The sequence below is a fragment of the Quercus robur genome, chromosome 1 (genome assembly GCF_932294415.1).
Source record: "Quercus robur chromosome 1, dhQueRobu3.1, whole genome shotgun sequence".
Taxonomy (NCBI): Eukaryota; Viridiplantae; Streptophyta; class Magnoliopsida; order Fagales; family Fagaceae; genus Quercus; species Quercus robur.
In genome coordinates this window covers 18,579,734-18,606,916 of record NC_065534.1, presented here as the reverse complement: position 1 = coordinate 18,606,916, position 27,183 = coordinate 18,579,734, and the positions used below count along the sequence as shown (strand labels likewise).

General features: G+C 34.7%; 1 protein-coding gene and 1 pseudogene across 1 annotated transcript; one reads left to right on the top strand and one right to left on the bottom strand.

The window, feature by feature from the left end:
• Positions 1-482: 482 nt before the first annotated feature.
• On the bottom strand, positions 483-21,061 carry LOC126724137 (nuclear cap-binding protein subunit 1). Its single transcript, XM_050428443.1, has 19 exons — positions 20,846-21,061; positions 20,664-20,723; positions 19,976-20,032; positions 19,361-19,432; positions 17,225-17,287; positions 15,918-16,094; positions 14,664-14,789; positions 12,648-12,714; positions 12,022-12,221; positions 9,744-9,814; positions 8,808-8,892; positions 6,989-7,057; positions 6,700-6,818; positions 5,530-5,668; positions 4,831-5,331; positions 3,927-4,226; positions 3,009-3,184; positions 2,766-2,877; positions 483-826 (listed from the first exon to the last, which is right to left on the bottom strand). The coding sequence occupies exons 1-19, from the start codon at positions 20,927-20,929 to the stop codon at positions 722-724; spliced, it is 2,583 nt and encodes an 860-aa protein (XP_050284400.1). The 5' UTR covers positions 20,930-21,061; the 3' UTR covers positions 483-721.
• A 4,713-nt stretch (positions 21,062-25,774) lies between these two features.
• Positions 25,775-26,675, top strand: LOC126727515 (CBL-interacting serine/threonine-protein kinase 7-like; annotated as a pseudogene).
• Positions 26,676-27,183: the final 508 nt, after the last annotated feature.

The window sequence follows — 27,183 nt, the reverse complement described above, 5'->3', positions numbered from 1 at the left end:
ATTTGCTCATTTGCATGTAGCCTTCACCTCCCTCCGCTAGTTTGCAATTGTTATTACTTATTAGTATTGTTATATTTGATTGACCCCAAAAGAAAAAGGCCAGAAATTTTTTATCCAGGATAATTTCAAAATGCTGAAGGAATCAATAATTATCATTAGTGCGATAACAAGCGTCTTCTACCAAAAACAACTGCTCACAAGTTTGACCTGAGGAATCAGTCCAAAAAAATTGCGAGTAAAGCTATTTACCAATCACCACTCCCAGATTCCACAAAGTGGAAATTTTATACCAAGAGTACACCTTTTTTTTTTTTATGACCAGAAACTAAATAAGATTTTCCACGTATTTCTCTTCATTTGTGATGGTTGGCATTCCCAAACAGATTTGGTTGTGTCCTCATCTAATAACCTAACATGCATGATTTCTCTCTTTTATTTTGGGCAGTTTACGCATTTTAAGGGTCTTGAATTCACACAAAACATGCACAAGACATATAATTTTGTATAAAAAATAAAAATCACTAGTTTGCAGACCGCAAATCACAATTCCTTTTTGCTTACGAGCCAGGGAAAGAAAACCTGAAAATCTCTAGAATGTGTAAAAGGCTTTGCCTAACAGATCTACTAAACTAGATGTTAGAGCATCTAATAAGTGAACTACTCTCCAATAATATATCAACTCATTCCAGTTTGCTTCCTTACACAATAAATCACATCACGCCTAATTGTTTGGTCGACGAAGGCCACAATAAACAGCTTTTCGAAAGAGAGGATGTGTGTTCTCCGTTAATACCTCTGATTCCAACTTCTCAATGTGAGGCCATATCTACCCACGAAAATGTATATGCAAAAGGGGGGAAAAAGTCAATAAGAATCATTAAATTTATTAAATATAGATTGCAGTAAATTGTAAACACGTAGCAAAAATGCAGCATGAAGCATTAAATGGAGAACAAATAATCTGTAAACTAATAGTGTACTTGATATGAACCAAAAAGAAAAAAGAGACTTCTTCAAGTGAACACCAGCATAAGACCACCCTCAAATAATAAAAAGCCAACAAACCATCAACATTCAACAAAAAAGATACAGTTATGTTCACACATTGCTAAAGTTAAGGTGTAAAAAGAAGGCCAGACATGGTAAGCTGGATTAGACAGGACAATTGAGATACTTCATAGACTCTGCCTGTGACAGTCGGCACTAAGAGACATTATGGCCCCGAATAGAACAGAATTGAGAGACCAGAACCCATAGTGAACCACAAGTGAAAGGGAGCTGCTTCCCCAAAGAAAGAATATGAACTAAATGCACAAATGCTTTTACTTATTAAAGGTCATCACGATGAGTATTGTATATATGATATATTTGGATAGGCCCCGCCCTGCCCCGACCACGATTGATAAGCATCAGCATTTACATATATTTTGGTCGAATCGTTTTGTTGTTCCAGTTAGTTCGAATAGATCTACAAACCATAAAGGTGAGAATCTTTTATTTTGCATGATTTAGTAGAGTCCACGATTATGATCTTTGCTCATATAGAATAATATACTTACCTCTTTTTAAAGAGGAAAGAAGCATTAAAATTCAAACGCATTGCTCTATGTTTATATAGGACCTCCTTTATTTTTTTGGAATAAGTAATAAACGTCATTGAAATTGAAAAAGGATGAAAAGAAAAAGCAAGGCACACAGGCAGTATTCTAAGAGGCAACAAAGAAAAAGAAACTAAATAGCAATGGAAGTACAGAAATCAAGCTTGTCAGGTAGAGACATGAAGGTAACAACACCTGAAGCATTTGCCCATTCAAACAAAGTTTGAAAGAAGAAAAGCTTATGAATCGACCTTTCCTCCTTAATCTATTGAATGTTTAAATTAAGACAAAAATAGATCATTATCTATGCAAAATCAACTCAATATATATATATATATATATATATATTTTTGATAAGTAAGAATTTTATATATACGAACGGCTACTCTGTGCAAGAAAAACACAAAGCAAACCCAGAGAAAACAAGCAAAAAACAGAGAGAAAACAAGAAAGAACCAGACAACAAAAAAAAAAAAAAAAAAAAAAAATTACAAAAGAGAAAGAGAACAAAGAAAAGAAGGGAGAGAGTCACTAGTCGTGAGTCTCCAAGCCCGAGACCAATCAAAAAGAGTCCCACTAAAAGAAGCAAGAATCTGATCAACGGTACTATCCAAATCCTCAAAAGTCCGCATATTCCGTTCCTTCTAGATACACCATAGTATGCACAACGGAAGTAAGTTCCAAATCTGAGACGAATGCTTCCCCAACCGATTCCACCAACCAAAAAGCAAATCTGGGATCAATATTATCCTGTCACAGTGCAGCCAAGTGGTTGGAGGCATTGGATGAATTGTAGACCAAGACATCCTTGATTCAATCCTCTATAGGAGTTCCCTTAGATTACCTAATACACAGTTCTAGTGGGTGGGGTCATGCATCCATGGTTTACTCCCCAGGGGTGGGTCCCAAAGGCCCTATCTTGGTGAGGCTCGACATCATTAAAAAAAAAAAAAAAAAATCAACTCAATATTAATAGAGCAGCACCCTAACGTAGATTATCCCTTAAATATATACCATAGTGTAGCAAAAATGAGAGCATGCAGCAACATTAGCAAAGATATATGGTGTTGAGAGCCAAGAAAATGAGATGAAAAACTGCAAAAAGGAAACTCTGGAAAATACCATAAAGTAACAAAGCTTAACTAGTGTAACAGAAACTTTATTTACCTCAGAAGCATATTGTCTTGAGAAGGCCTTGACATAGCCCAAAGTCGACAAACACCACTGCTCTTTTTCACCTATGTTATAGCCATTGCTTGTCCTTCCACCATTTGACTGACTGCCAAACATAAGACAATAGAGATAAGGTACTGTTTACTTACATAGCATTACATAATGTGTCAATAGAAGAGGATTTTTTTTTTTTTCCTTTATTTTTTTTTTGGGGGGGGGGGGGGGGGGGTGGGGTACCTTTTTTGTCTGCCATTCTCATTGTCCACCTCCATTGCTGCTGATTCTTCAAGGTCAACTGCCATCGAATCTGCATGAGTAGACTTTAATTCCCGCAATGTTCCAGCTCTAGAAGGGTCGGGCAATCGTTCCGTCAATACAATAGAGAAGTTTTTATACAAAGAGAGGAACAATGCCTGTAAATGCAAATCATGGTAGGATCAAATGAAAGGTAAGGATGTGCAAGATCACAGTAACAGAAACTAAAAAGTTGTATTAACAAAATTCCATAAAACAAAAACAGAAATGAAGCATCAACCAGTATGAATTCTGCAATCATGTCAACTCAGCTCAATTGTTAAAATGTTGTAAGCTATTGTTAACCACACTTCCATTGCTGGAAGTGATTACTGCAATGGATGTCAGATACACCGTTGGACTGATTATTTAGTTGAACTTAAGCAATAATAAGGTCAAACTGCTGAATGCTGTATACATGTTGCCATTTAATGACGTGTATCTCTGGCCCACCTCCAAAGTGAAGGCACAAAGATCATTACAGGAGTAAAAAACCCAATTTTGTCTTTAAATAACCAAAACAGAAAAGGAAAAGGCTTGGACTGAGAATAAAAGCATTTTATTCACCAATGTTGTACTTGTAAGTCAAGATGACAGGAGACTGGAATTCAAAGCACAAAAAGTTCAGAAGCATATTAGCAAACAGCAAAATCCTCTTCTAAAAAGAAGGCATAAAGCTCCATTTTCACATACCCATCCAAGCATTTATTAGCAAAGAATCTCTACTTTTAGCCTATTTATTTAAAACCTGATTCCAAATTAACATGTGCTTCATTTCTTCATAGAATTTTGATCTATTTATGAAAAGTACTGTTACATTTTTTTTGTTTCTTCATAAAGTACTAATTGCATCTCAAATACCTTATTTTCATCAAGGGCTCGAGCAAGAAGAGCATCCTTGGCCTCCAAAGACTCACGTGCTGATACCTCCTCCTCTTTTTTCTTTTCAGCATTGGATTTGAAACGAGTCAATTTTGCAGGGTTTTCACCAAGGACAGGTTCACCATCTACTAGTGAAAGCTTTGACTCTGCAGCCTCTAATTCGACTTTTGCCCTTGTTGCAGCTTCTTCAGCTGATATAATAACCTTCTTAAGAGATGATATTTCTTTCCTAAGATCTGAGATACGATTATATGTCTTACTAACTGCATTTCTTAGAACCTGTAGACAGGAAAAAGGAAAGGAAAAATCTATAAGACGAGTATAAATAATTTTAAATATAAATATTCCTCTACAGCAGCATCAGGTAAATAAAAGACCCAAAATATTTCTAAGATAAGTACAGGGGTGACCCTGCCAAAAGGGGGGGACCAAGGGGTGGCTGGAAACATAGAAAGACAGGCAAGCCGCAAGCCCAAGTTGAACACCAGTTCTGTTGTTCAACTAACACCAGAGATCAGGCTATAGAAAATTATCAATATCACATGGAACAATTTCGGACATAAAAATTCATGATCTGTTAAAGGCAACAAGAAACATCGATTTATTGGGTTGAAAATGGTATATGAGAGTAAAGCACTAGCAAGCCATATTTAAAACTCAGATACAACTCAACTAACTGTGTAGCTAAGATGGAAATTTAAATTTTCAGAAGACCTTTTTAGCCAATCATAGCTTTTTTCCCTATAACCTAATTCAACCTTTTCAAGTAAATGATATGGTGATCAGACACCAAAAGAATTTTACCAAGTAGATATAAAAGAAGAATCAAAGTAATAACTTCTATGGGAGACAGAACAGTTGGTAAAAATTTGTGATGGTGTACCTCCCATGGATGATCAGATGTATGAAATTGATCAATATTTTCTGGAGAGAAGACCCATCTCACAATGGCCAAATTAGATACAAGCCGATATCCCATCATCCTATCAATTGCTATAGCTGCCATTTGAGCATTATTCTTCCAGTAATAACCAACTTCAGCTATAAGCATGGCATGCTTATCTTGATCAGGACACAACTTTGCAATTACTTTACAATATCTCTCCAAGACAGTGATCAAATGAGTAAAGCTTTTAGATCCAATGTCAAGGAGAGTTTGCACAACCACTTTAAGAGTAGCTTCCATACCATGAACAGGAAGCACACTTTCTTCAACCCAAGAAATTATTTCACGGGCAGCTGCCCTTCCTTTGACCATGTTACATAGATCTGCAGAAAGTGCATGCTGTTCAGTTCTTTCTCTATCACCTTCAACACTGAATATGAAGTTCGGTCCACCCTTTGGAGGAAGCAGTTCTTCTAAACCAGGTGCATTCTCTATGCTCTATATGGATAAATATTATTAAGGAAATAAGTCAGAAAAGTAACACCTTACAAATGAACTGGAGCTTATAATGAACTATTAAACCATGAAAGACAATTTTACACAATTTTAGCATACTAACATGGTAACGCATAAAAAATTGATCCATATCCCATCACAATAAATTTATAGAGAGAAGCGTTCAGCATGACTTAATACCTGCTTGACTTTGTCCCAGTACGACAAACGGACTTCTCTCTCCAAAACCTCCTGAACAAACACGCGCTGCGGGGCCCATTTTGGGAGGTCTAAGACATAAGCCCACTCTTCCCATGGCCAGATGAATTGGAAGTTTGATCTGTAAGGTTAAAATACCATTAGTGTACACAGCTTGAAAGTAATCATAGGCTAGGATGAGATTTTGGGAGGGCTAAAAGATATGTTCAACTTTTATAACAATAATCATAGTTCTAAATGGATAAATTCTTAGTCATGTTAACATTACTTGAAAGTTAGTGCTTAATCTAAAGAGAACCCATAACAAATATTTATTAATCCAGAAAATGTCCCAAACACAATCAGTAGAAGAAAAAAATTGCACATTCCTTGTTTCTAGTGCACTGGATGTCGAATCTCATCATGGCCAGTAATAATTGAACTAGACTGTCCAGTGTGCCAGACATGATATTTTGACCCACCAAAAGAATAAATTTGAGGATGTCAGGTTCTCTAAAAAACATACATAAATAGCAAAGATTCATGCAAAGATTTATGACCTCAATAATTTCAACTATTTCCTACTTTTTTCGACTAACAAAACATTATTTTAACAGAAATACATCAATGGTGACAAAATTGCAAAAAAATCACTGTAGCCTATCTCAAATCACTGTGATTAAGGCTTGAATTGAGTTGAGTGACAAAATGTGATTACTTTTCATACCATTAGGTCCCAAAATTTGGCACTACTTTAATCCCAAATGATTTCTCATAAGCAAAGACCACAGGTGCAATTTTAATTACATAATACTTTCTGTGACTATTTTTTGAAAAAAGGAACATCAATTCCTCCTCTTTTTAATTTTTTTTTTTTTTTTTACAAGACATCAATTCCTCTTCTTATAATCTATAATCATTCAAATCTTGTGTTTTTCATCTGGTGGAGTGGACTTCCATGTATCGTTTATAAAAGTTGACCTTTCAACCCAAAATAAAAAAACAAGATAACAATTCTAGATTGGCAAGATCTGGTAATAGCATGTAATTAATGAAATGAGAAAAATATTTATAAAGCAACATTAATTGCACTACAGTAGTATTTAATGCAGATTTTGTCAGTCTGGATATCATGATTAAACAAACACTTATAAGTCAGAAGCCTGAACTTACAGGTGATGCGAAAACCAAAGGATGAGCCTTGTCTGACATTCCATATCCAAATCAGCTATTTTCTCAAAAAGAGCGCGGACTGCACCTGCTACAACTGCAGGAAAGGCCCCAGGAAGAGCCTAAGAATAAAACCCAATAGTCAGGCATCTTTAAAAATGCAAAAAAGAAAAAAAAAAAAAAATCCAAATTTGCCCATTTGCAACTTATTTCATAGCCTCCATTAGTTCCTTGCAAGAAAATGAAAAGGAAGGTAAGACTTGGTTTAATTAACATAAAGTTTCTATGGTACCTTACAGAGGTCAATGATGACCAGTGTGTAATATATTGGCTTGAAAGGGGGTTGTGGAAGCATAAGTAACTGCAAAAAGGACATAAAAGTATCATTTAGGATTGATACTCTACTAAACAAAACTGTTAACATATGCAGGTACTAAAGCTATACTAAGAACAATCGAATACTGATTCTAAACATAATAGAACTCATCAAATTTTTTTTAATTATTTATTTTTTGTAAGTCAAGACTTTACTGAAGATAAAAGGAGCAATTTCCTGCAGCAAGATCATTTTCATATGCTTTCTAGGGGAAGGAAAAAGTGGAAATGATACAAAAATGGAGCCTTGTGTTCCAAAGATAATGACATATATAATCAAAAGACTCTAAAATTTCCATTCAAAGTCAAAGAAACAGAATTCTTTATATTTTAATATCTATTCAGGCATGTGGTTTTAGTTTTCAAACAACGAAAATTGTAACCAATATCAAGCCTAGTTAAGTGAAGAGGTCAAATCAAATAAAACATTTTCTTCTTGAAGAAACTTTCATTTCTTACCACCAAAAAAAGTGGACTGATATATCAGATTTGCAACTATTGGCAGATAAAAACATGTTTTCAACCAATAGTAGTTGCAATTTAGATGATTGTTGTTGGTCGATTAAAAGACCCAAAAAATATGCAAATATATTTATTGTTTTCTTATCTTTTTCACTGCTGAAGCCTTTTAGAACAATTCTTCAATAATCTATATATATATATACACACACAAAATAAAAACAAAAAAACACGAAGAGGATAAAAGCGAATTGGCCCTGAATGCTGGAATACAAACAGCAGCCAGATGCTTGTATAGAAAGTATATATAACAGAATCTTGTAATATTCGAAAACCAACTAAATTTTATTAAAAATGATGGGGGGTAACCTTAAATATACATGCCTTTTAAAAGAGATTCTCCTATGAAGAACGAAGGCAAGTCAGAGTACAATTGTAAGCATCACAGAATTGAGAAATGTCATAGGTATTCTTGTGCCTTTTCTATATGCTTTCTTAAATACTCAACTCAAGATGTTAAACAGTTGCAAATATTAGAACTTGTTACATTAAAATGCTTTTCTTCTTCTCTATTTAGGCTGATTTCCATCCTGTACAAGCCTGATCAAAATAGCAGGCTGGTGAGCTACAGTGTGCATAAGGTTTAACACAAACGAATATCTGCCAGCTGAAATCCCAGAAAGCAAACTCTTTATTTGTATTAATAAAAGTCCAGTAAATTCAAAGAAAAAAATTTGGAGGTTCCTCACAAATGATTTGTACACAAAACAAGACTCATAGACTCATCTAGACTATAACAAAATTAAACCACATTTTGGCAACTCATTTTACAAGGGTGCATGGACAGCATCTTTGTCATATGTCAGTCACTGAGTTCCTTGTTTTAGGTATGTCACTATGGTTTCTAAACCATTAGTAGGTGTCATGCAAATCTATATTGTACATAGATGTGGGACCTCCTTAAAGCTAACTCAAAATGACCAAAATGCCTTTAATTAAATAAAAGGAGTTAAATATTGAATATGCTTATCATTGTTATTTAAATAAAGTGATAGTGACAACAGTAGATTGATTTGGCCCACTAAAAGAAATATTTGATAAAACTGTTTAACTTTGATTTGTAAAAGGAGAGGGCAGATTTAGCCATTAAATACAATATTTTACAACACATAAATGTGTAACTGCAAGGAAAAAGCATATTGTTGGCAAGAACTTCATCAAAAACAGGATCTCACCATATTTCCAAACAGCAAAATGGCAAGCTTTCAAAATTTTACCTGGGAGAAAATAGTCTCTGCCATAAGATACTCATATCTGAAAGGTACAGGCAGGCCAACCATGAAAGAAGCACATTCCTTTCGACTAGCTTTGCATGAATCAATAAATAGAAATAATAAAAATTAAGACCGAAGGGCAAAGGTGAAAAAAGACAAAATTAAATAAAATTAAAAACCTGACACATTAACACATAAAGTTAATTATGGAGCATAAAAACAAAAATAATTGATGTAGATCAAACAAGTCAAATTAGAGACCGGATATCGGAAGTAAGATTGAGACTACAAGCAAAACAAAATGCAGAATGGATTGACAGAAGATGTATTGAAACAAATTAACAATTCAAAGAACATTCTAGGGTTTAGTAATCTCTCTCTGGCTCAATATAAAACCATAGCAATATTGTTCTTGAACTAATTTTTATTTGATTGATAAGTTACATACAAAACCAATGAGTCTAGAATCCCTGATCTTGCCCTACACTCTGTTCTTACAAGAAGAGAAGATGCAAGTTGAGCTAGAGGTCATTTGCAATAATCTGTTTTAAAGTTGAACTAATCTCCTGAGATGTAAATACCATACTGTCTTCATGCAATTCCTGAAGTAGATTGATTATTAGTATTATCAAACCAGTTTTTCTTCTTTGGCTTAAAAGATGTGATGTTTTCTGTGTCTTACAATTATATCACTATTTTGTTGGTAGAAATCTCCTTGTAAGAATGCGTAGTGATATAATTGTCGTCCAAACACCCTTCCACAGAAAATTGGAGGCAGATGCACCCCGAATGTTATTGTAATAGGACCAAGTATCAAACTTGCCATTCTCATTGAGACACCAATGAGAAGTGTCACTCCCAACACCCCTAGGGATCTGAGATTGAATGAACTCAAGGAAAGAGAAGGCAGCATCTAAACCAGCAAGGGTATTTACAAACCTGCCATTAAAGAAGAAAAGCACATCTAGGAGATACTCTTCCACAACGAATCGATCAATAGGTTGTAGGTCCTGTCATTAGAGAGAGCACGTAAAAAATTGTACCATCAATCAATTGAAGACCCAAGAATTGAGCCAATTTGCAAATCTACAGAAGTAAAAGTTAAGAATACTATACTAATGACATGCAAAAACTCAATATTGTAGCAGCATACAGTCCTAAAATTTTTAAATATATCCATTTGCAGACTTATTATGTGTGCTACATTCTCTTTTAAAAAACTAAGTTTAGAGCTATCCAAAGCAATAAGCAGGAATAATATAATAAAGTCAAGAAGTAGAAATGCCAATGCAAATTGGAAAATCAAAAGGCTAGTAACATCAAATCAAATCAACCACCTTAACGGTGATAGACAATCTCCCTCCCCCAAAAGTAAAAATATATATAATGTCAAAACACGGTCAAATTATGAAGAACCAAAACTGAATTTAGAAGAAATCAGTTTCAGATAACAACCAAATCCTCCATCCTTTCATACTTAAATTATTAGAAATAGCACAAAGAAATAGGCAGCAGAAAACAACCAGATTTTTGCTTCTAATTCAGATTTTTTTTCCACAAACAGCTACCTAATTCATTATAGAACAAAGTTTAGCAACAAAATTGGTTGTAGCCTAAGTCTACAAATTTACTCAATATCTTTTTATTGGATGTGAATTTTGATAAATCCACCATTTGATTACATCTTCTTCTCATATCCTTCATACTTACAAAATTTCTAGAAAATTAAAGATCAGTAACTACGTCATCAATAAATTGCAAGTTTTTGTAGTTTAAAATTATGCATAAAATATAAGCTTATAGATCACATAATAAATAATATCCAATTGACACAAAATTTGATATGTGTATTAAGAGCGTAAAGAATATGCAATTTAACGATTAGATTTTCAAAATATATAGTAATGTTTATTTTATTGAGTAAGGTTGTAATCTTAGGCTACAACCAATTTTGTAGCTAAACTTTGTCCTTCATTATATATCTCCCCCATGAGATTCTTCTGAGCTTAATATTCATAAATTTGGGACTCAAATCAAACTATATATAAATCAATTATACTTGGAATCAAGAAGATTTTAATTTGGGTAATTATTTATACGAAAAAAATATGCCTTTATAATTAAACAGATTAATCAACCATAAACAATTTTTTTTTTCTTAAATTAAGCAATTAGATTCAACAATTCTCATATGCATATCAAACTCATAAAAAAGCAAAATCACAATTTGCAATGGTTTCCCTATTTCAATTACAATATGCAATGGAACACCAATGTTTTGTTTCATGCATTAACAGCTGAAACAAAGAAAATGCAAAATATTTGATCCCAATAGTTTCAAAGTTATTTGATTCAAATGCACAAGAAAAAGAAAAACATTAATAGCCCCTTAATCCTGTGCAAGGGGATCCCTCTTTTCAGCTTGTAGGTTCAACTGCCATTATCCCTATATACTTGGCCGACTCTATTTTTTGATAGCAATAAAAATTACATTACTTATAAAAAAAATGGGTCAACTGCCATTAGACAAGAAAACCAAGTCTGAATACCAAACAGTGGCAAATCCAAAGAGGGTCTTTACATTGGAAAGTGTGTGTGTGTGTGTGTGTGTTGATATTCCAAATCTTATGTAAACTTATGATGACCCTTTTCTAAGCTATCATGGATATTGCATTCTAACCTTACACCAAGTAATACAAAAAGGTTATGATAGTATATTATTTTGATATGTAGTTATGATAGTATTTTACGGACTGAAGTAATTACCAAAAAATCAAAATCAGATAGGAGTTGCTCCAACCTCCAGACAGACAAAAGAAGAGAATTTCTATTGCCAAAACAACACAGAGCAACCCAGTAGCACAAAGGTTCAGTAAATACATGTATGCATTAAGGTGATTCTGTATCATTAGGAAGCCAATGGAAAAACTTAGTTTCCCTCCAGAAGGATAAGCCTAAGATTGCTTATCCAAGCATCAATTAGTATATCTTTAAAGTCACACAGAATAAAAAGGGTATAACATATAGCTCAATCACCTAGATGTCAAAAGTTTGTCCACCCAAGGAGATAAAAGAGATTGGGAGCTAAAAATAACAATACCAGCAGTACTAACTGTAAAATCAATGAGCCAAAGTGTTTGAATATGTGGATGAACATGAAGAATGAAAATGCTAGTCCACATATATCTAAACATTAACATCTTCAATTGAAAGCTACCTCAGCTTTACTGGCTGGAAATATATTTAGCCTACGTATCCTTTGAGGATACTTTAACTCTGCTTCATGCTTTTGTTGACCATGATTTATCACAGAAAGTGTTGAAGGTGAATGATGTTGCTCAGGGCAGCTGATGGGCACAAACTCGTGAGACTTTCCAGCAACCAGCTGAGCTTCAAATGAAAGATGAGGTCTAGGAACTGAGAATTGAAAAGAGAGAAAACAAATCAAGCAATGGAAACTAAACCAAGTAGAAAAAGCATGATGAAAACAAAAGATTGGCTTCTCATAACATGGACTTTTCAAAGCACAATCAATATACAAATATGCACAAGTATAAACACATCCTTGTTCAATATCATATGCTTCTATTAGAATTTAGAAATTAACTACGTTATAAATCTTCTCACAATTCCCCAAATAGAACTGCATGAAAGGAAATGCACTACGTATTCATTAGGAAATAAATTCAACAATCAATAAAAGTCATTACTAATTTACCAATATATTATCTGTGAGATAAATAGAAGGAATGAATCACAGAAAGGAAACAGAGAAAGATAATAAATACAAATCATTTTTCCAACCCAAAAAAGAAAAATTCATAAAGAACAAAGCTCCATTACCACTGTCAAGTTTCCACCCGTTGTTGGATAAATCTTGTACCCGACTCCATAAATCTTCCAGGAAATCCTGAAGGAAGAAAATCAAAGAAAACAGTTGAACAGCTGTACCCATGGTAACCCACATGGAAACAAGCAAAAGAAATTTTTGTGAAAAATGGCAACAGACATCTAGCTATATGCTATGTGAGCAAAAATTTGACTAATACTAAAGGTCCTCCATAGTGCTCTTTTTTTAAAGAAAAAAAAAAGTAGAAAGCTAGGAACCACAATTCAATTTGTAATTAACAAGCCAATCAAAATTTGGAAGAATTGACGCTTCACCAATAGAATTGAGAAGGAAGTGTTAAATGTTAATCTTCAGCATCGGACTTCTGTGTCCAATCCTCAAAGTTTTCATGGAAAGACTCCATATTATATATCATGTCATGTGAAGAGCATGATAACGTCTATACCTCTATAGTCTATACTTTGTTTGCTATACAGATACAACCTGAGACCCAACCCAACTCTTTAAGATAGGCAATAGTATATATATTATACTCATTCAAAGAGTAAGTACATAAAAAGTTATCTTTCACTAAAGGTTTGTAAAGTTTGATAGCCCAAGGAAATGACTGATAACATTTTTGTTAACAATCACAGAGAAAAATAACATTCTAGTTTTTGAGGAAAGCTACAAGTAACTCAACCAAATCAACACCACTAACTCGCCTCTATAAATTGACCATGACTTCATTATTCTGTCTTAAAATCATCAGATCATACTGATCAGCAAACTACAACCTCAAAAAGAAAATAAAAAGCCAAAAAGAAAAAGGCTAATTTGGGTGATTCCAACCAAAATTACTAGATGCCAGGTGCTGGAAACAAAGTCCTTAGTCGGAATGTAACTAAAACAGGCAATACAAACTTCTCTAATGCATTCTTTTGAAAATTCAACCTTTTATGAAACACAAGACTGAAACAGTCCCCACTGAATTGAGAATAGAAGTTAGAGAATACACTTAGGCTAATAAATAAGATACCATCAGTGCATAGCCTTCATTCTACTACCACGAATGAGCGGAACTTAAGCAACGCAAGGGGAATTCTTCAATAAGGGAAGTGCTTTGATTGCATATTGAATATAGATCCATGTCTTTCGTGTTCACACAGAAAAGGAAAACAATCAAGTGATGATGACTATAGCTGCCAACTGCTGCTGCTGACACAAATTCATCAGCTTTGACTTGTTTAGGGCACAAATTTTGTTAAGTGTTTGCCTTTTTTGGATAAGTCAAAATCTTGTAACGTCATGTATAAAAAATAGATTAGTTTTGGCAAACCTCCAATTTAGCAAAAGCTTTTTCATTACAGTTAATTGGAATAATTTCTGGACTCCTTGAGTGGAAGGAATGCACCGTCAACATGCTTGAAGGTGATGAAGCCGCAAACTTTGGACTTACCGATCTGCTTGCCAAGGATCACTGCAGCCACCCCACGCTCACCGTAGAAGGAGAAGAGGTTGCAGAGGCCCTCAGTGGCAGTCAAGCCCACAGATGAAGAGCTTGCACAGGGACACATCCAAGTCCGCCTGGGATCACTAATATCGATCTCAAGTGCTGATCCATTTGTTTTTCTCCTTTTATTCAACTGTTTCAGCCACTTTGTCTTGACCAGTCCAAAATAAAATATAATAGTAATTTTTTAGCTGGACATGCAGGCAGATGTGTCTGAGGTGTGTCTGTGTCCAACAAACAAGCTGAGCTTTTTGCCGTGTCAGTAAAAATTCCTAAATTTATACCCTCTATTAAAGTCTTGCTATGTCATCTTTCCTTTAAATGGTATAATATAGTTTCATATACAAACACAATCATAATAAATGGCTATTAATAACTACTATAACTATTAAATTCCTTTTTTTTTATAAGTAATTATTAAATTCCATATTTAGAAAAATAAGATAGAAAACAGAAAGAAAATCATATGTTGTTGAACTATTAACATCCCATGCAAATAAAACCATAAAAACCATACCTTTTCACCATTCTCAGTTTCATCATCATCTTCAAAAAAAGATAAACCAGTGTCAGAAGCATGCTTTCTGATGCTCAAGTAAGCTTCTACACCAACCATGACTCTCTCAATCTCCTCAGGTACTTGCTGCATACAGATGTACATACCATAAAACAAAAGTGTTTAATTCTTTTTATAAGTAAATAAATTCACCAGAAACACAAGGGATGCAACCTTAGTACATAGGAACTATACAAAGGATGGGCCAACAAAGAGATAAGGAAAAATAATTAACATCTAAACTTCAGCTGATCTATAATATTCTAAAAAAATCTTGGGGGAAAGAAGGGGTTGAAGGGGGGGGGGGGGGGGGGGGGGGGGTAGGGAGAAGTTTTCTGACTGAAGGCATTAAAACTAATGAGAGCAGTTTCTAAGTACAAGGCCAGACTTGATACAAAAGAATAAAACCTCAAAAGAATAGCACAGTAACAACCACATAGGCCATCCTAAGTTTCATCACAAACGTTTTCTTTTTCTTTTTCTTGTTACTCACCCCTTCTAAGTACATGTTACTTCTCCCTTGTCTATTATGGCACTATTATTCTCTAGGAATCCTAGGGTGACTTGAGAGAAAAAGAAAAAAAAAAACCATATAATTCACTGTATGCCAATTGTTAGAAGCCAGCTGATTCATATGCTCAAAAACTCCCCTAAAAATATGGTTTTTCGTCCCTGGTGAGGGAACTTGTGATTTAAATTGATCAACGAGCATGTGCGATTGACTGCACAGGACTGCTAATTTTAGTCCCTTAATTTCATTTTTTCTTAGAAACTAATGATATTTCAATTCATCAAAAAATTGCACGCTTTACCATATGTTTTCTAACTTCATAGCTGCGCATAAACTGTATCCCCATGATAGTCACCAATAAAAAAAAATGCTCATGATATTCATATAGACATTAAATATGAGAAGCAAAAGTATGAATACCTAAGTTTGAGAAATCAAAATCGATGATGCTAATAAGACAGGTGTTGAAAGAGACATTAAGCTTTGGGGCAATAATGCAGACAAAGAATCCCATTTTATAGGGATCATACCTTTCTTAAGAAGAATTTTTTATACATATTGAGGTAGGGGGATCTAAATGGATGTTTCCATTGGAAACTCCAGGAAATGCTATTTGACCTAAACGTCATTGGCACCTTTCTTAAGAAGCCAAATTAGCACACATTAAACCAGTAAACACATATGCAGCACCTTAATAACATTACCTCCATCAGTTCTGCTCCTCCCCATGGGAGACAAGATAAAATGCAAGTTATGTAAAAGTCAGCACATGCTTGCCAAGAGGGATTTCCCTTCTCCTCATCTACTGTTGTGGCAGCTGATGATAATAATGTCTCGAATACAACAACCAGGGAACTGGGTTGGATGACTTTACTGCACATCTGTAGATCATAAAATATATTTCAAGTATTTCAGCACCAAAAGATGAGTGTTTGCACATAGTACATAGAAGCACTAAAACACAATATGTTGATTCCTAAATTTCATCTTATATCATGGCATAAGCAAGCAGTTTTACATTGGGGTGTATGTGTGCACAACAAATGGAAATAAAGAGAAAATAAAGAATGTCATTTCTTCGTATTAAGTGCTCATTTGGTACAGCTTATTATTTTAAATTTTGAAATTGGGTTGTTTGAAAAGGCATTTAAAGGGGCAAAAAATGAAACCATGTTTGTAAGAGTCCAAATTGGTATCTAATAATGGTTAGCATAGAGTTCAAAGACAAAAACAGTAGTTAATATAGGTGTCAGCTCAGCAAGTATTTTACAAAAGAAAAAGAAAAACTAACCAAAAAAAGGGTCCCAGAAAAGAGGGTTGCTACCAAAGCTGTGTCCACAAGTATTTAACACATCAATCGTAAACAGGCAGAAGTCCAACTGATAGGGGTATGATAAACTTCATCTGTACTGTTGATCATGCTTTTTTTCTTTCTTCTGGAGTATATTCTTATTATTTTATGCGTTGTTATGTTTAACCATATAATAAGTACAAGAGTTTAGAAAATGCTAGTAGGCATTATGCTACGGAAAATGTATCACTACATATATGGCGCATGCACTTCATAAAACTGTAACAGTCTCAGTATCAACTAACATCATTTTTTTATTTGTAAGTTAGATATGCAATTGGTGGGTCTTGGACACACAACATCACCCTCCATGTTGCTCTTACAAGGGGAGGAGGTGCCATTTGAGTTAAAGGTCATTGGCTTAGTAACAACATTAATTTGAAATCCCCATTTATCTCTTTCCACATTTTTGTTATTATAGGTATCTAATTTATCCACCCAACAGAAGTATAAAGCTAAAAGTCAAGTTTACAAACAAAAACTATTTCAAACTAGAGAAATTATTTTCGATAATTAATAATTTTTATATTGAATTAGAGGAGGTACTGAATGCACACATCTGTGTGCACAAAATAATCCTAAAAAATAACATGCAAAAAGAAAAGGAATCAATAAAGTCTAAAATAGTGTTTAGATACCAAAAGAAAGAAAAGTACCTACCAAAACAGTCAAAAATCGCATCAAAATACGAATCCTGTTGCAATTTCCAGAATCCAGGCCATCCTGTACGTTAATCACAGAGATAGAGAGCAAAACAGGCAGTCATTCACCAGCATATCTCTCAAAAAGAATAAGAAAGTCACATCCAAAGTCCAAACAAGATCAAAGAATAAATCTCCCATGGCTTCCATGCTTATGCAAAAGTCTCAAAGAACTAAAAGACACAGAAATTATTTGTAAAATTTAGATTCCTGATATCCCTTAACCATTTAAACACAAATCTCAAAAATAAAAGATGGTTAATTGTCCTGCACTGATCTTGGCCTTGCCTAATGAGTCCCAAATAAAGAAAAAGCCAGTGACTAAAGCACCATAGCTATGGTATATTGCAGACAAATATTGTTTGTTTTCCCAGAAACCTTACATGTACAACATCAATCAACAGTGATTATGCCGCGCCTACGAAGGTTAAACAATGTTAGAATTTTTCCATGAGCCAATGTACAAATGAAAAAAGCTACCTTCCTTGGGATCTTTGTCTTCCACATAGTTTTGTAAGGTAAATCAGAACAAGTTTCCCCCCATTGAGCCCAATAGTATGAGCTCATATCAAACTTCCCCTTCTTAGATAAAGACCATTCCATTCTATCCAAACCTCTCCCAGTGAATTGACTCTTATAAGATCTCAAAGAAATTCTCAACAGATTCTGATTCAAGTCCCAATCATGAAAGGTCCTATTTCTTATAGCTAATAGCTTATAAGCTGGCTTATTTTTTAAGACAGCTTATGTACAGATTTTGAAGCCTCACTTTTTCTAGGTACAATTGTATGTTTACACAGGCAAGCATACATTTGAATTAGCATTTCCTAAAAACTTTATTTGCTTATTTATTGAAAGTTGACAAAAGTACAGTTGCACCTAGAAAAAAGTGAGGCTTTAAAACATTGAACCTAAAAAATAAGCTAACAAAAAAAAGCTAATCCAAAAACACTCTAAGCCAATGAAGATAAGCTTATGACACTGATGAAGCACATCATTATGTCTACAAATGTACTCTAATATGGTAGCACCTTTTACTTGCAGCAATGGAAAATAAAATAGGGCATAAAAAATTCCAAGGCATATTATCACACCAAATATCATGCAAAAGTAGAATCCAACATCGATACCCAACAATGTATCTAATCTGCTAACACTGTATATACAGAACGCCAATACAATAGTCGCACTCACCTTTCAACAAAGATAAAATTCTATAGAACAATCTGCTACTGTTAGATCGGTGACAAAATCCACTTGACTATCCTGGAACTCTTTTTTTAAAATAATTAACCAAGTTCTTTAATAATAGGAAAGGCCTCATGCAAACAGGGTGTGTCCAAGAGATTCTAAACGGAAATTTAGAGGATCATCAAAATCTTTTAAAAGAAGAAGAAGGAATGCTGCCCAGCGCAGCCATATGATCTCTATTTGGCATATAGATAGGATTTTAAAAAGAAATGGATTTTAGCATGTTCATGTAGAGCTAAATTTATTATTTAAAACAGAATCTGTCTCTCTGATTTCCAACCTCTCGTGCCACAGAGGCAAATACACTATCTAGGACAAGCTTGTCCAACTTGTCTAGCAAATAAAGGTAGTCAAATATTCTACTCAACCGCAATCAAAGGATAACTATATTTAGTACTATTACCACAAACATATTCCCAAGTCAGGTTAAAGAAATGCACATTATCACCTAGAAGTCTCTTTCCAGTCACTTGGCCATTACAATTGGAACCTGTAAAACCAAATCTACCTTCCTAGATCATGAAAATTTACACTCAAAAACAAGTTAGAGGAATTTTAATTTCTGGTCACATCCAACCCTTCATTCTGAATTAAGCATCCAACTGAACCCTCATAGCATATATCACTCCATGCTCTATAGCAAAAACTAAAGAGTTAAATTTTTTTGACAAGTAAAAAACTAAAGAGAATTAATATAAAATTGGGGGGGGGGGGGGGGGGGGGGGGGAATACACATGAGGTCCTAGATCATTTACAAATCAAGAATCCAAAACTTAGTTTACTAGCAGAGCATCAAAGGGAGGAAGGCACCATTGAAGCCTGGGCCAACCACATACTATCTCACCTGAAGATTAGTTTGAGTTTTCTCCACTACTTTCCTAACGAAGTCCTCATTTTCCAGGTTCATCAAGCCAATCTGAAAAGCAAGATAAGGGAGAGGGTAAGAGAGATAAATTCATTTGAATCCACAGGAAGTATCATCTAATACTCAAAAAAAAAAAAAAAAAAACATTTAGTCACCACACGAAATAAGGAAATTGAGAAAAAAAAAATTTTCAGAATGCATAACAGAAGTGCAATCGTAGTTGTTGAAATTCAAATTTACTTAACATGGCACCACAATATGTGAAACTTAAAAGATATACAATATCGATAATTTAAATATCATCACTAACGCGTTAATTGACCAAGTCCCTTGAAGCTAACTAGTGTTCACCCAAACCAGTCTCCCACGTTACGCATGCTTCTCTTTGTTTTAGATGGATATGTCAAGTGGACAGTGGTGAAAGGTATATATATATATATATATATATATATGCTCATATGCATTTATTTTAAGGGATGAAAGCAAACCATACAGGAGAAGGCTGAGGGAGAGTGTGTGTGCGCACGCGCATGTACAAGAGAGACAGAAAGAGGGAGGCAGTGAGGAGAGAAAAATCATGGACAACATACTTACCAGTGTCCCAAATAAAGGAATTTTGTGAGGCAATTGTTCAGCACAATCAAGAAGGACCTGTCAGGAAGAACATAGTAAGATAAATATCTCAACAAATACATAACAGTGTAATCATTATGTAATACAGCAAAGAGTATCAAATAGAGTTTACATACTCTGAATAATAACTGTCAAAAAATAATTCATTCATATATCATCCAACATATACACAAATATAAGGAGCACACAAAACAGGGTGTCAAGCATGAACATGAAATCAGAAACAAGAACATAAATATACACCTGTAACGCGTGCAAGCATAACAACAGAGTCCCGACAATGTGAAACAATAATAGGAGACCAAAAAGTCTCAATAGGTTGCAAATTTAACCATATGAGAAATCATTGCTAAAAAAGACTAAAAAAAACCAACAAACCCACCATTCATTTTCCTTAATGCTCCTTAAATGACCCAATTGGTGGCTCAAAGTTAGAATCTTGAGAAACTAAAAAGGTCCAAGGCAACCCCTAAAGTGATTTTTTTTTTTTCCAGTGGAAATGAAATTTTCAGCTAAATAGCATTACCCATTTACCAAAAAATCAGTAAATCTTTATTTTGCTTAGTATATTATCTTCCTCACATATTGAAACAGCCATAGAGTATGAATTTATGAAAAATGGAAAGAAAGAAATGAAGATTAGATTTACATTCAAAATTTCATCCTCAGAGTGCTCCAACTCTCGCCGAAGTACGCCGAAACATGTTTCCTGCACAAAAACCCAAAGAGAGTCGTCAGTCAGTGTTAGGGTTTCAGAAGAAGCAAGAACAAAGTAAATTCACACACACAACACACAAAGAGAGAGAAGAAGAAGAAGAATAAGGTACGGACAATGTGGTCTTTGAAGTCGGAGGAGGTGCCGTACTCCGGTGACTTGTCACCGATTCGGAGAAGAAGATCCCTCCAACTGCTCATTTTTCTTGGAGCTCACAACAAAACACTAACTTTCGAACTCTGAGAAAGAGAGAACAGGGGATTTGCAGGGTTTTATGACCTGGACTCAATTCGGGACTCACCTTCACGGTTGAGCCCTAATCCAAGCTTCCCGTGACCCGACCCGCCCGGCCCATTTCTCTCTCTCTCTCTCTCTTTTTTTCTTTTTTTTCTTTTTTTTTTTCACTTAAAAAAAATTATATTTCGCCCTATAATTATGGGAGAGAGTTTTTCCTTTTCCATGTTCTTATTCAATTTTCAATTTTCATTGTTGTAAGGGCCAGATTTAAGTCCCTAACCCAGACGATGGATAGACCTAATTGCCCAAAACAATAAATTTGTAGAAAGTGAATTGGAAAACTTGGTTAAAATGAGTTTAACAACAAATAAAGTGAGCTCAATTAACAAGAACATGAAAATGGATTGAATTAATTCAAAGAAAATCGTTCTCGGCATAGTCCAAGGAAGTTAATTCCTATATATTTCTTACAAGTTTGATTACAAAGTTGGTTCTTAATTGCTACAGTGTTTCTCTCTTAATTTCTCGATCTACTCTCCATGGAGGGTCTCTTTTATTATATAGTTTTCCTTCGACAATCTTGACTCTTCACTTGTTGATTATTCAAGCCACTACTTGAGTGCTTGTCCCATCGGGCACCCTCTCAGTCCTTTTATGCGTTGGGTAGTCAATGCAACACTGTTCAGGAGTCTTCTCCACATTAATGCAGCCAGAAAGTTAGCTACAAAACATTCAATGTAATGGTAATAGTTTTCCTTTGATATTTTAGGACTCCTCCCTGTCCTGTGTTCCCGTAGTGCTTATCTGTATCAAAAGAATGTTCTTGGGACATTCCCCCGGACGACAGAACAACTCTACGAACCACGGTCTTGGTTAGTCGAGGAGGCATTAGTCCTCGGCCCAATCCCCTGGGCAGTTATGATCAAAACTGACTTTTTCATTTACTAACATAGGTTTTCTTGACAATGTCTACGACCTCTAATCCTCGGCTTGGGCCCTAAACTCATTATATACATAGATAATGAGTTTCTGAGCCCAATATCCCTACAATTGTTATTAAGGGTAATTTGCAAATTATACCTCAAAAATTTGGAGTACTTGAATTTTACACCTTGAAATTTTAGAATTTAGATTTTACTCATTCGAAGTTTGGGTGTGTTTGGATTTACACCCCAAATTCTAAAATTTCAGGGTATAAAATCCAAATACTCCCAAATTTTAAGGAGTAAAATCCAAACTCCCCCAAATTTTAGAGGGTAAAATCTAGATTCTGAAATGTCATGGTGCAAATTTTTTTAAAAAAAATATTTCCCTTTAACCAAAAAAAAAAAAAAAAATCAGCTTTATTCAAGGATTAAATAACCAAATCAATAATTTAACTCTTTTTTTTGGTCTAAATATATTATTAGGGTACTCAGCAGTCATTAGTTAAAGCTTTCTTCTTCTCAAAAAAAAAAAAAAAAAAAAAAAAAGTTAAAGCTTTCTAAAACTTCTTCTTCTTCTTCTTTTTTTTTTTTTTTTTTTTTTTTTACTCTTACTAAATCGTATTATATAACTTTTCTTTCTTTACTATTTATAAATGTCACGCCCCGAACCCAACTATAAAGACAACCACGTGACAACCGTCGCACGCTTATAAAGTAAGCACCCTACAAGTGTGCAAGGCCTTCTTAGCAACTAAAATTTATCCTCAAAAATTAAATCAAATAAATCCAAAATACCTCAACAATTTCTTTATGAACAGATCTCCAATAATTTAAAAGGAACAAAATTCAAACCTCATGTACATAATGCCAATTGGCCGATAAATATAAAACTATTAGAAGACCATCCAATCCCAAAATCACTAAGCTTTCTTTCCTGCTCACAACACAACATCAAAACTCGTTATTCTTCACAATCTCTAAAAGTCATTCCAACAAGAACTTTTCCCTATCACTTCCCCTAAAATCCTTAGATATTACCTCAAGAATGTAGTCAATCATTCTCTACTTCAATCCTTTGAGTAGTCTCTTCTCTCAAATTATTTCTGCCATTATACGCTGACTTAAAAAAATTAGACTATATATAACTAGGGTTTCAACCTTATTTTCTAAAAAACCCCTTAGCAAATGTTAATTATAACAATTGACCCCATAAACAAATTTACTTAAATACCCCTCCTTTTAAATCTTTTTTTTTTTTTTTCTGGTATTACAATCTCCCCCGCTTATAAGAATTCAGTCCTTTGAATTCATCACAAACTGAACCAATTATCACGCTTCCACTGCGCTACTCTAAAGCCACAATTGTATCGATCTATATAATTTATTACTCATCACCATAGTTCAAACTATTTCACAACATATGTGTAGACTTTCCTTCCCAAGATGTGTAAAATAAATAAATAAAATTTCCAAAGCAAATGGAGCCATGATGCTTCCACTGCATAATACAATACAAGTATAAAATCTCTTACTCAATTACCCATAGTTTAAGAACAGCCATATTACAAAAATATAAGATTCTTTTAAGATATACATATCTCTAGTCCAAATAGCTCTCTAAGTTCCTTTCAATATGAATAAAAGTTCCAAGGCCCATTCGTTTAGATTAACCCCAATAACTGATTTTCCATCAATTATTAATTTCAACAAAATTCCATGGCCTAAGTAGTCCACAAAAATTACAACAACTGAAAATCCACAATTGTGAGATTAACCATAGACCATTGAATGCTAGCATCCATTTAATTCTATACCTCAAAATTAAGTAGTGCATCCAAATTAAGGTTCCAAACTTTCATAAGTTCAAAACTAATTTACAAGACATGTGTATATCTTTTCTTCCTCAAGTTTTGTAAAATAGAAATTCCAAAGTCTCCATAAATAATCAATTGGGCATTGATATAAGGGTCTGTCATAGAACCTCCATCTTAATCACAAATTATCTTCGCAAGTAAGCAACATTTATTCATCTATAATCTCCAAATGATACTTGGGATAGAACTCATTGAAGAGTTGGGTTCCTCATAAATATATTTCCTATTATGAAATCCTAATCTCTAAGTGTACATCGTCTAGAAGGGAATAGTCCATGAAGTATCTCAAACCACTATTCTCTTTTCCATTTTTTTTTTTTTAAACCTCACAAATAATATTGTCCTAGCAGGCTAGAACTTAGAGTAAAATGCAATTTATAATCATTAACCATTTGCCAATATAAAACAAAAGGAACCAGAATTGACTATAATTCAAATTGTAAGTCTTTCAAAACAAACTCTCTTGCCACCCAAGTCCATCAATATCCAATCAAAATATGGTTCACTAATCCAATTCTATAATACCACAAACATTGCTTTCTACACAATTCATGTTCTATTGAGTCAATCAATTATCTCTTATTAGCTAAAATCAAAGAATTTCATTTCTAGCATCAAAACTTATTCCCCAGAATATTAAACAATCTTCCAAGTCCATAGAAAAGAAATTGAGGACCTTAAACTTCTAAGTAATAGAACATGTCTCAAAAACATTTAAGGACTACCTCGAACATAAATTAGGCTATGGTAGTCCATGTAGGTCAACCCTAACAAGTACAATGATCCAAAAGAAAGTTGGTCCTTAACATTAGAATCCAAGGAAGTCCATCGATATATTACTGAATTCTTTAAACACCCTTAGAATTTATATAATAACATATAATATAATGTGAACTACAATAACCACAAATTGATTTTCCTTCACACTATAAATTTTCCGTCAATTTGTTAACTCCATATAAACTAAAATCAAGGACTTATAGCTCTAACATCAAACCTTAACCCCTAAATAATGTTCTACAAATTTCCAATTCGCTAAAAAATGATCAAGCACTAAAAAAAATGATCAAGCACTCCAAATTATGAATAGGTCATATAGTAAATTATCATTCAATACTTAGACATATGAGAATCCCCTACAAATCAAACTAACCTTAGGTAGGCCGACTATATTAGGCAAAATTATCAAATGAGTTTTCAAAAGATCAATCGCAAAACAGCAGGAAGATTTCCTTTGCTTGTTCTTTTCTCACTCTCTTTTCCTTTTAATAAGAAGAGGAAGTTTTAATAACCAATCTGATCAGTTACAAAATTTTCAAGAATAAAATACACCCGTTTAATACTAGTATAAGATCATAGAAGTATATCAATTAAAATCCTCCCTTTTGTATTTATAAGTCACACACGCATAACCACATAGACATTAATATCAAATCCTTCAAACATGACCTAACAAATCATCATATGATGGAACCTCACTTACACTTCTCATCAAGTCATCAAAAGAACACTATCTATGACCTAATAACCTTCATAAATGATAACTAGAATTGTAATGCCTTGGGCACAGATTTCATTCTAAATCAAAACCTAGCCTAAAGTCTACAAGATCAAAACCTAAGCTCTGATACCATTATAATTGTCACGCCCCGAACCCAACTATAAAGACAACCACGTGACAACCGCCGCACGCTTATAAAGTAAGCACCCTACAAGTGTGCAAGGCCTTCTTAGCAACTAAAATTTATCCTCAAAAATTAAATTAAGGGATAATTACAGCAAACCCACCTGAGGTTTGGCCTGTTTTCGCTTTGCCTACCCGTGGTTCAAAACTTATCACTTTGCCCACCTGAACTTCAATCCGTTACCGACCTCTCCCTTTGCCATTAGAAAAACATATTTTTAAGGAAAAACAAACATAACAAAGATCAAAAAGTTAGGGTTTTTTATTGCTTAAGAACTTCTCAAGCACTGATGTGCATTGTGGCCTACTCTTTTGCCTTTTTCCACTGCCTCTTAAAAGTTAAAACTCCCCCACTCTCCCTCCACCCACCACGATGGAAGGGATCCCACCGCCGCTGCCGCCACCACCACCATCCACCACTCTTCTTGGCAAATACAAACTGGGAAAATTACTGGGCCGTGGCAGCTTTGCCAAGGTCTACCAGGCCCAGTCCCTAAAGGACGACACCTCTGTGGTAGTCAAAATCATCGACAAGTCGAAAACCGTTGACGCCACAATGGAACCTTGGATAATCCGAGAGGTGTTAGCCATGAAATGACTCCAAGACCATCCAAACATCCTTAAAATCCACGAAGTCATGCCCACGAAGACCAAGATCTATCTCGTGGTCAAACTCGCCACCGGTGGCGAGCTCTTCTCCAAAATCTCGCGCCGAGGCAAACTCGCCGAGCCAACCGCGCGCCGATACTTTCACCAGCTCGTCTTGGCTCTAAGCTTCTGTCACAAAAATGGCGTCGCTCACCGTAATGTGAAGCCGCATAATATCCTGTTGGACAAAGACGGAAACCTCAAAGTCTCCGACTTTGGTCTCTCGGCTTTGCCCGAACAGCTCAAAAATGGCTTGCTTCATACGGCTTGTGGGACCCCGGCTTATACGGCTCCCGAGGTTGTCTGTCGGCGGCGCGGCTACGATGGGTCGAAAGCCGACGCATGGTCTTGTGGGGTTATTCTCTTTGTGTTTCTCGTAAGTTATCTTCCGTTCGATGACAGTAACATTGTTACGATGTACAAGAAAATCCATCGACGAGAATATCGGTTCCCATATTGGTTTTCACATCAATGTTCTGAATTTGAGAGAAAAGGGTGTAAGGGAAGTGGAGATTGTTGGCATTGGAATGTGGAGGAGAGGCTGATTGCGCAATTGAGGGTGTGGGTTGTTGGATAGGATTGGAAGGAAGTGGGGTTTGGGGAAAGTGGTGCGGATTTGAATTTGAATTTGAATTCAAGTTTGACTTCTGGTTTTGGGAGTGATGGTGAAGATTATGGGATTGAGAAACCAGGTTGGGGAAGAAACCAGGCCAGTTTTGACAATGTTGTCCTTGTCCTTGTTGTTTTTGTTGTTATTTGCTTCGATATATCTTTTGTTTAACATGGAGATTGGTTAAAATTCATTTTGCATTGAGAAAATTTGTTCTCATACAAGTTCTTAAGCAATAAAAAACCCTAACTTTTTTATCTTTGTTATGTTTGTTTTTCCTTAAAAATATGTTTTTCTAACGGCAAAGGGAGAGGTGGGTAACGGATGGGTAACAGATTGAAGTTCAGGTGGGCAAAGTGATAAGTTTTGAACCACGGGTAGGCAAAGCGAAAACGGGCCAAACCTCAGGTGGGTTTGCTGTAATTATCCCTTAAATCAAATAAATCCAAAATACCTCAACAATTTCTTTATGAAC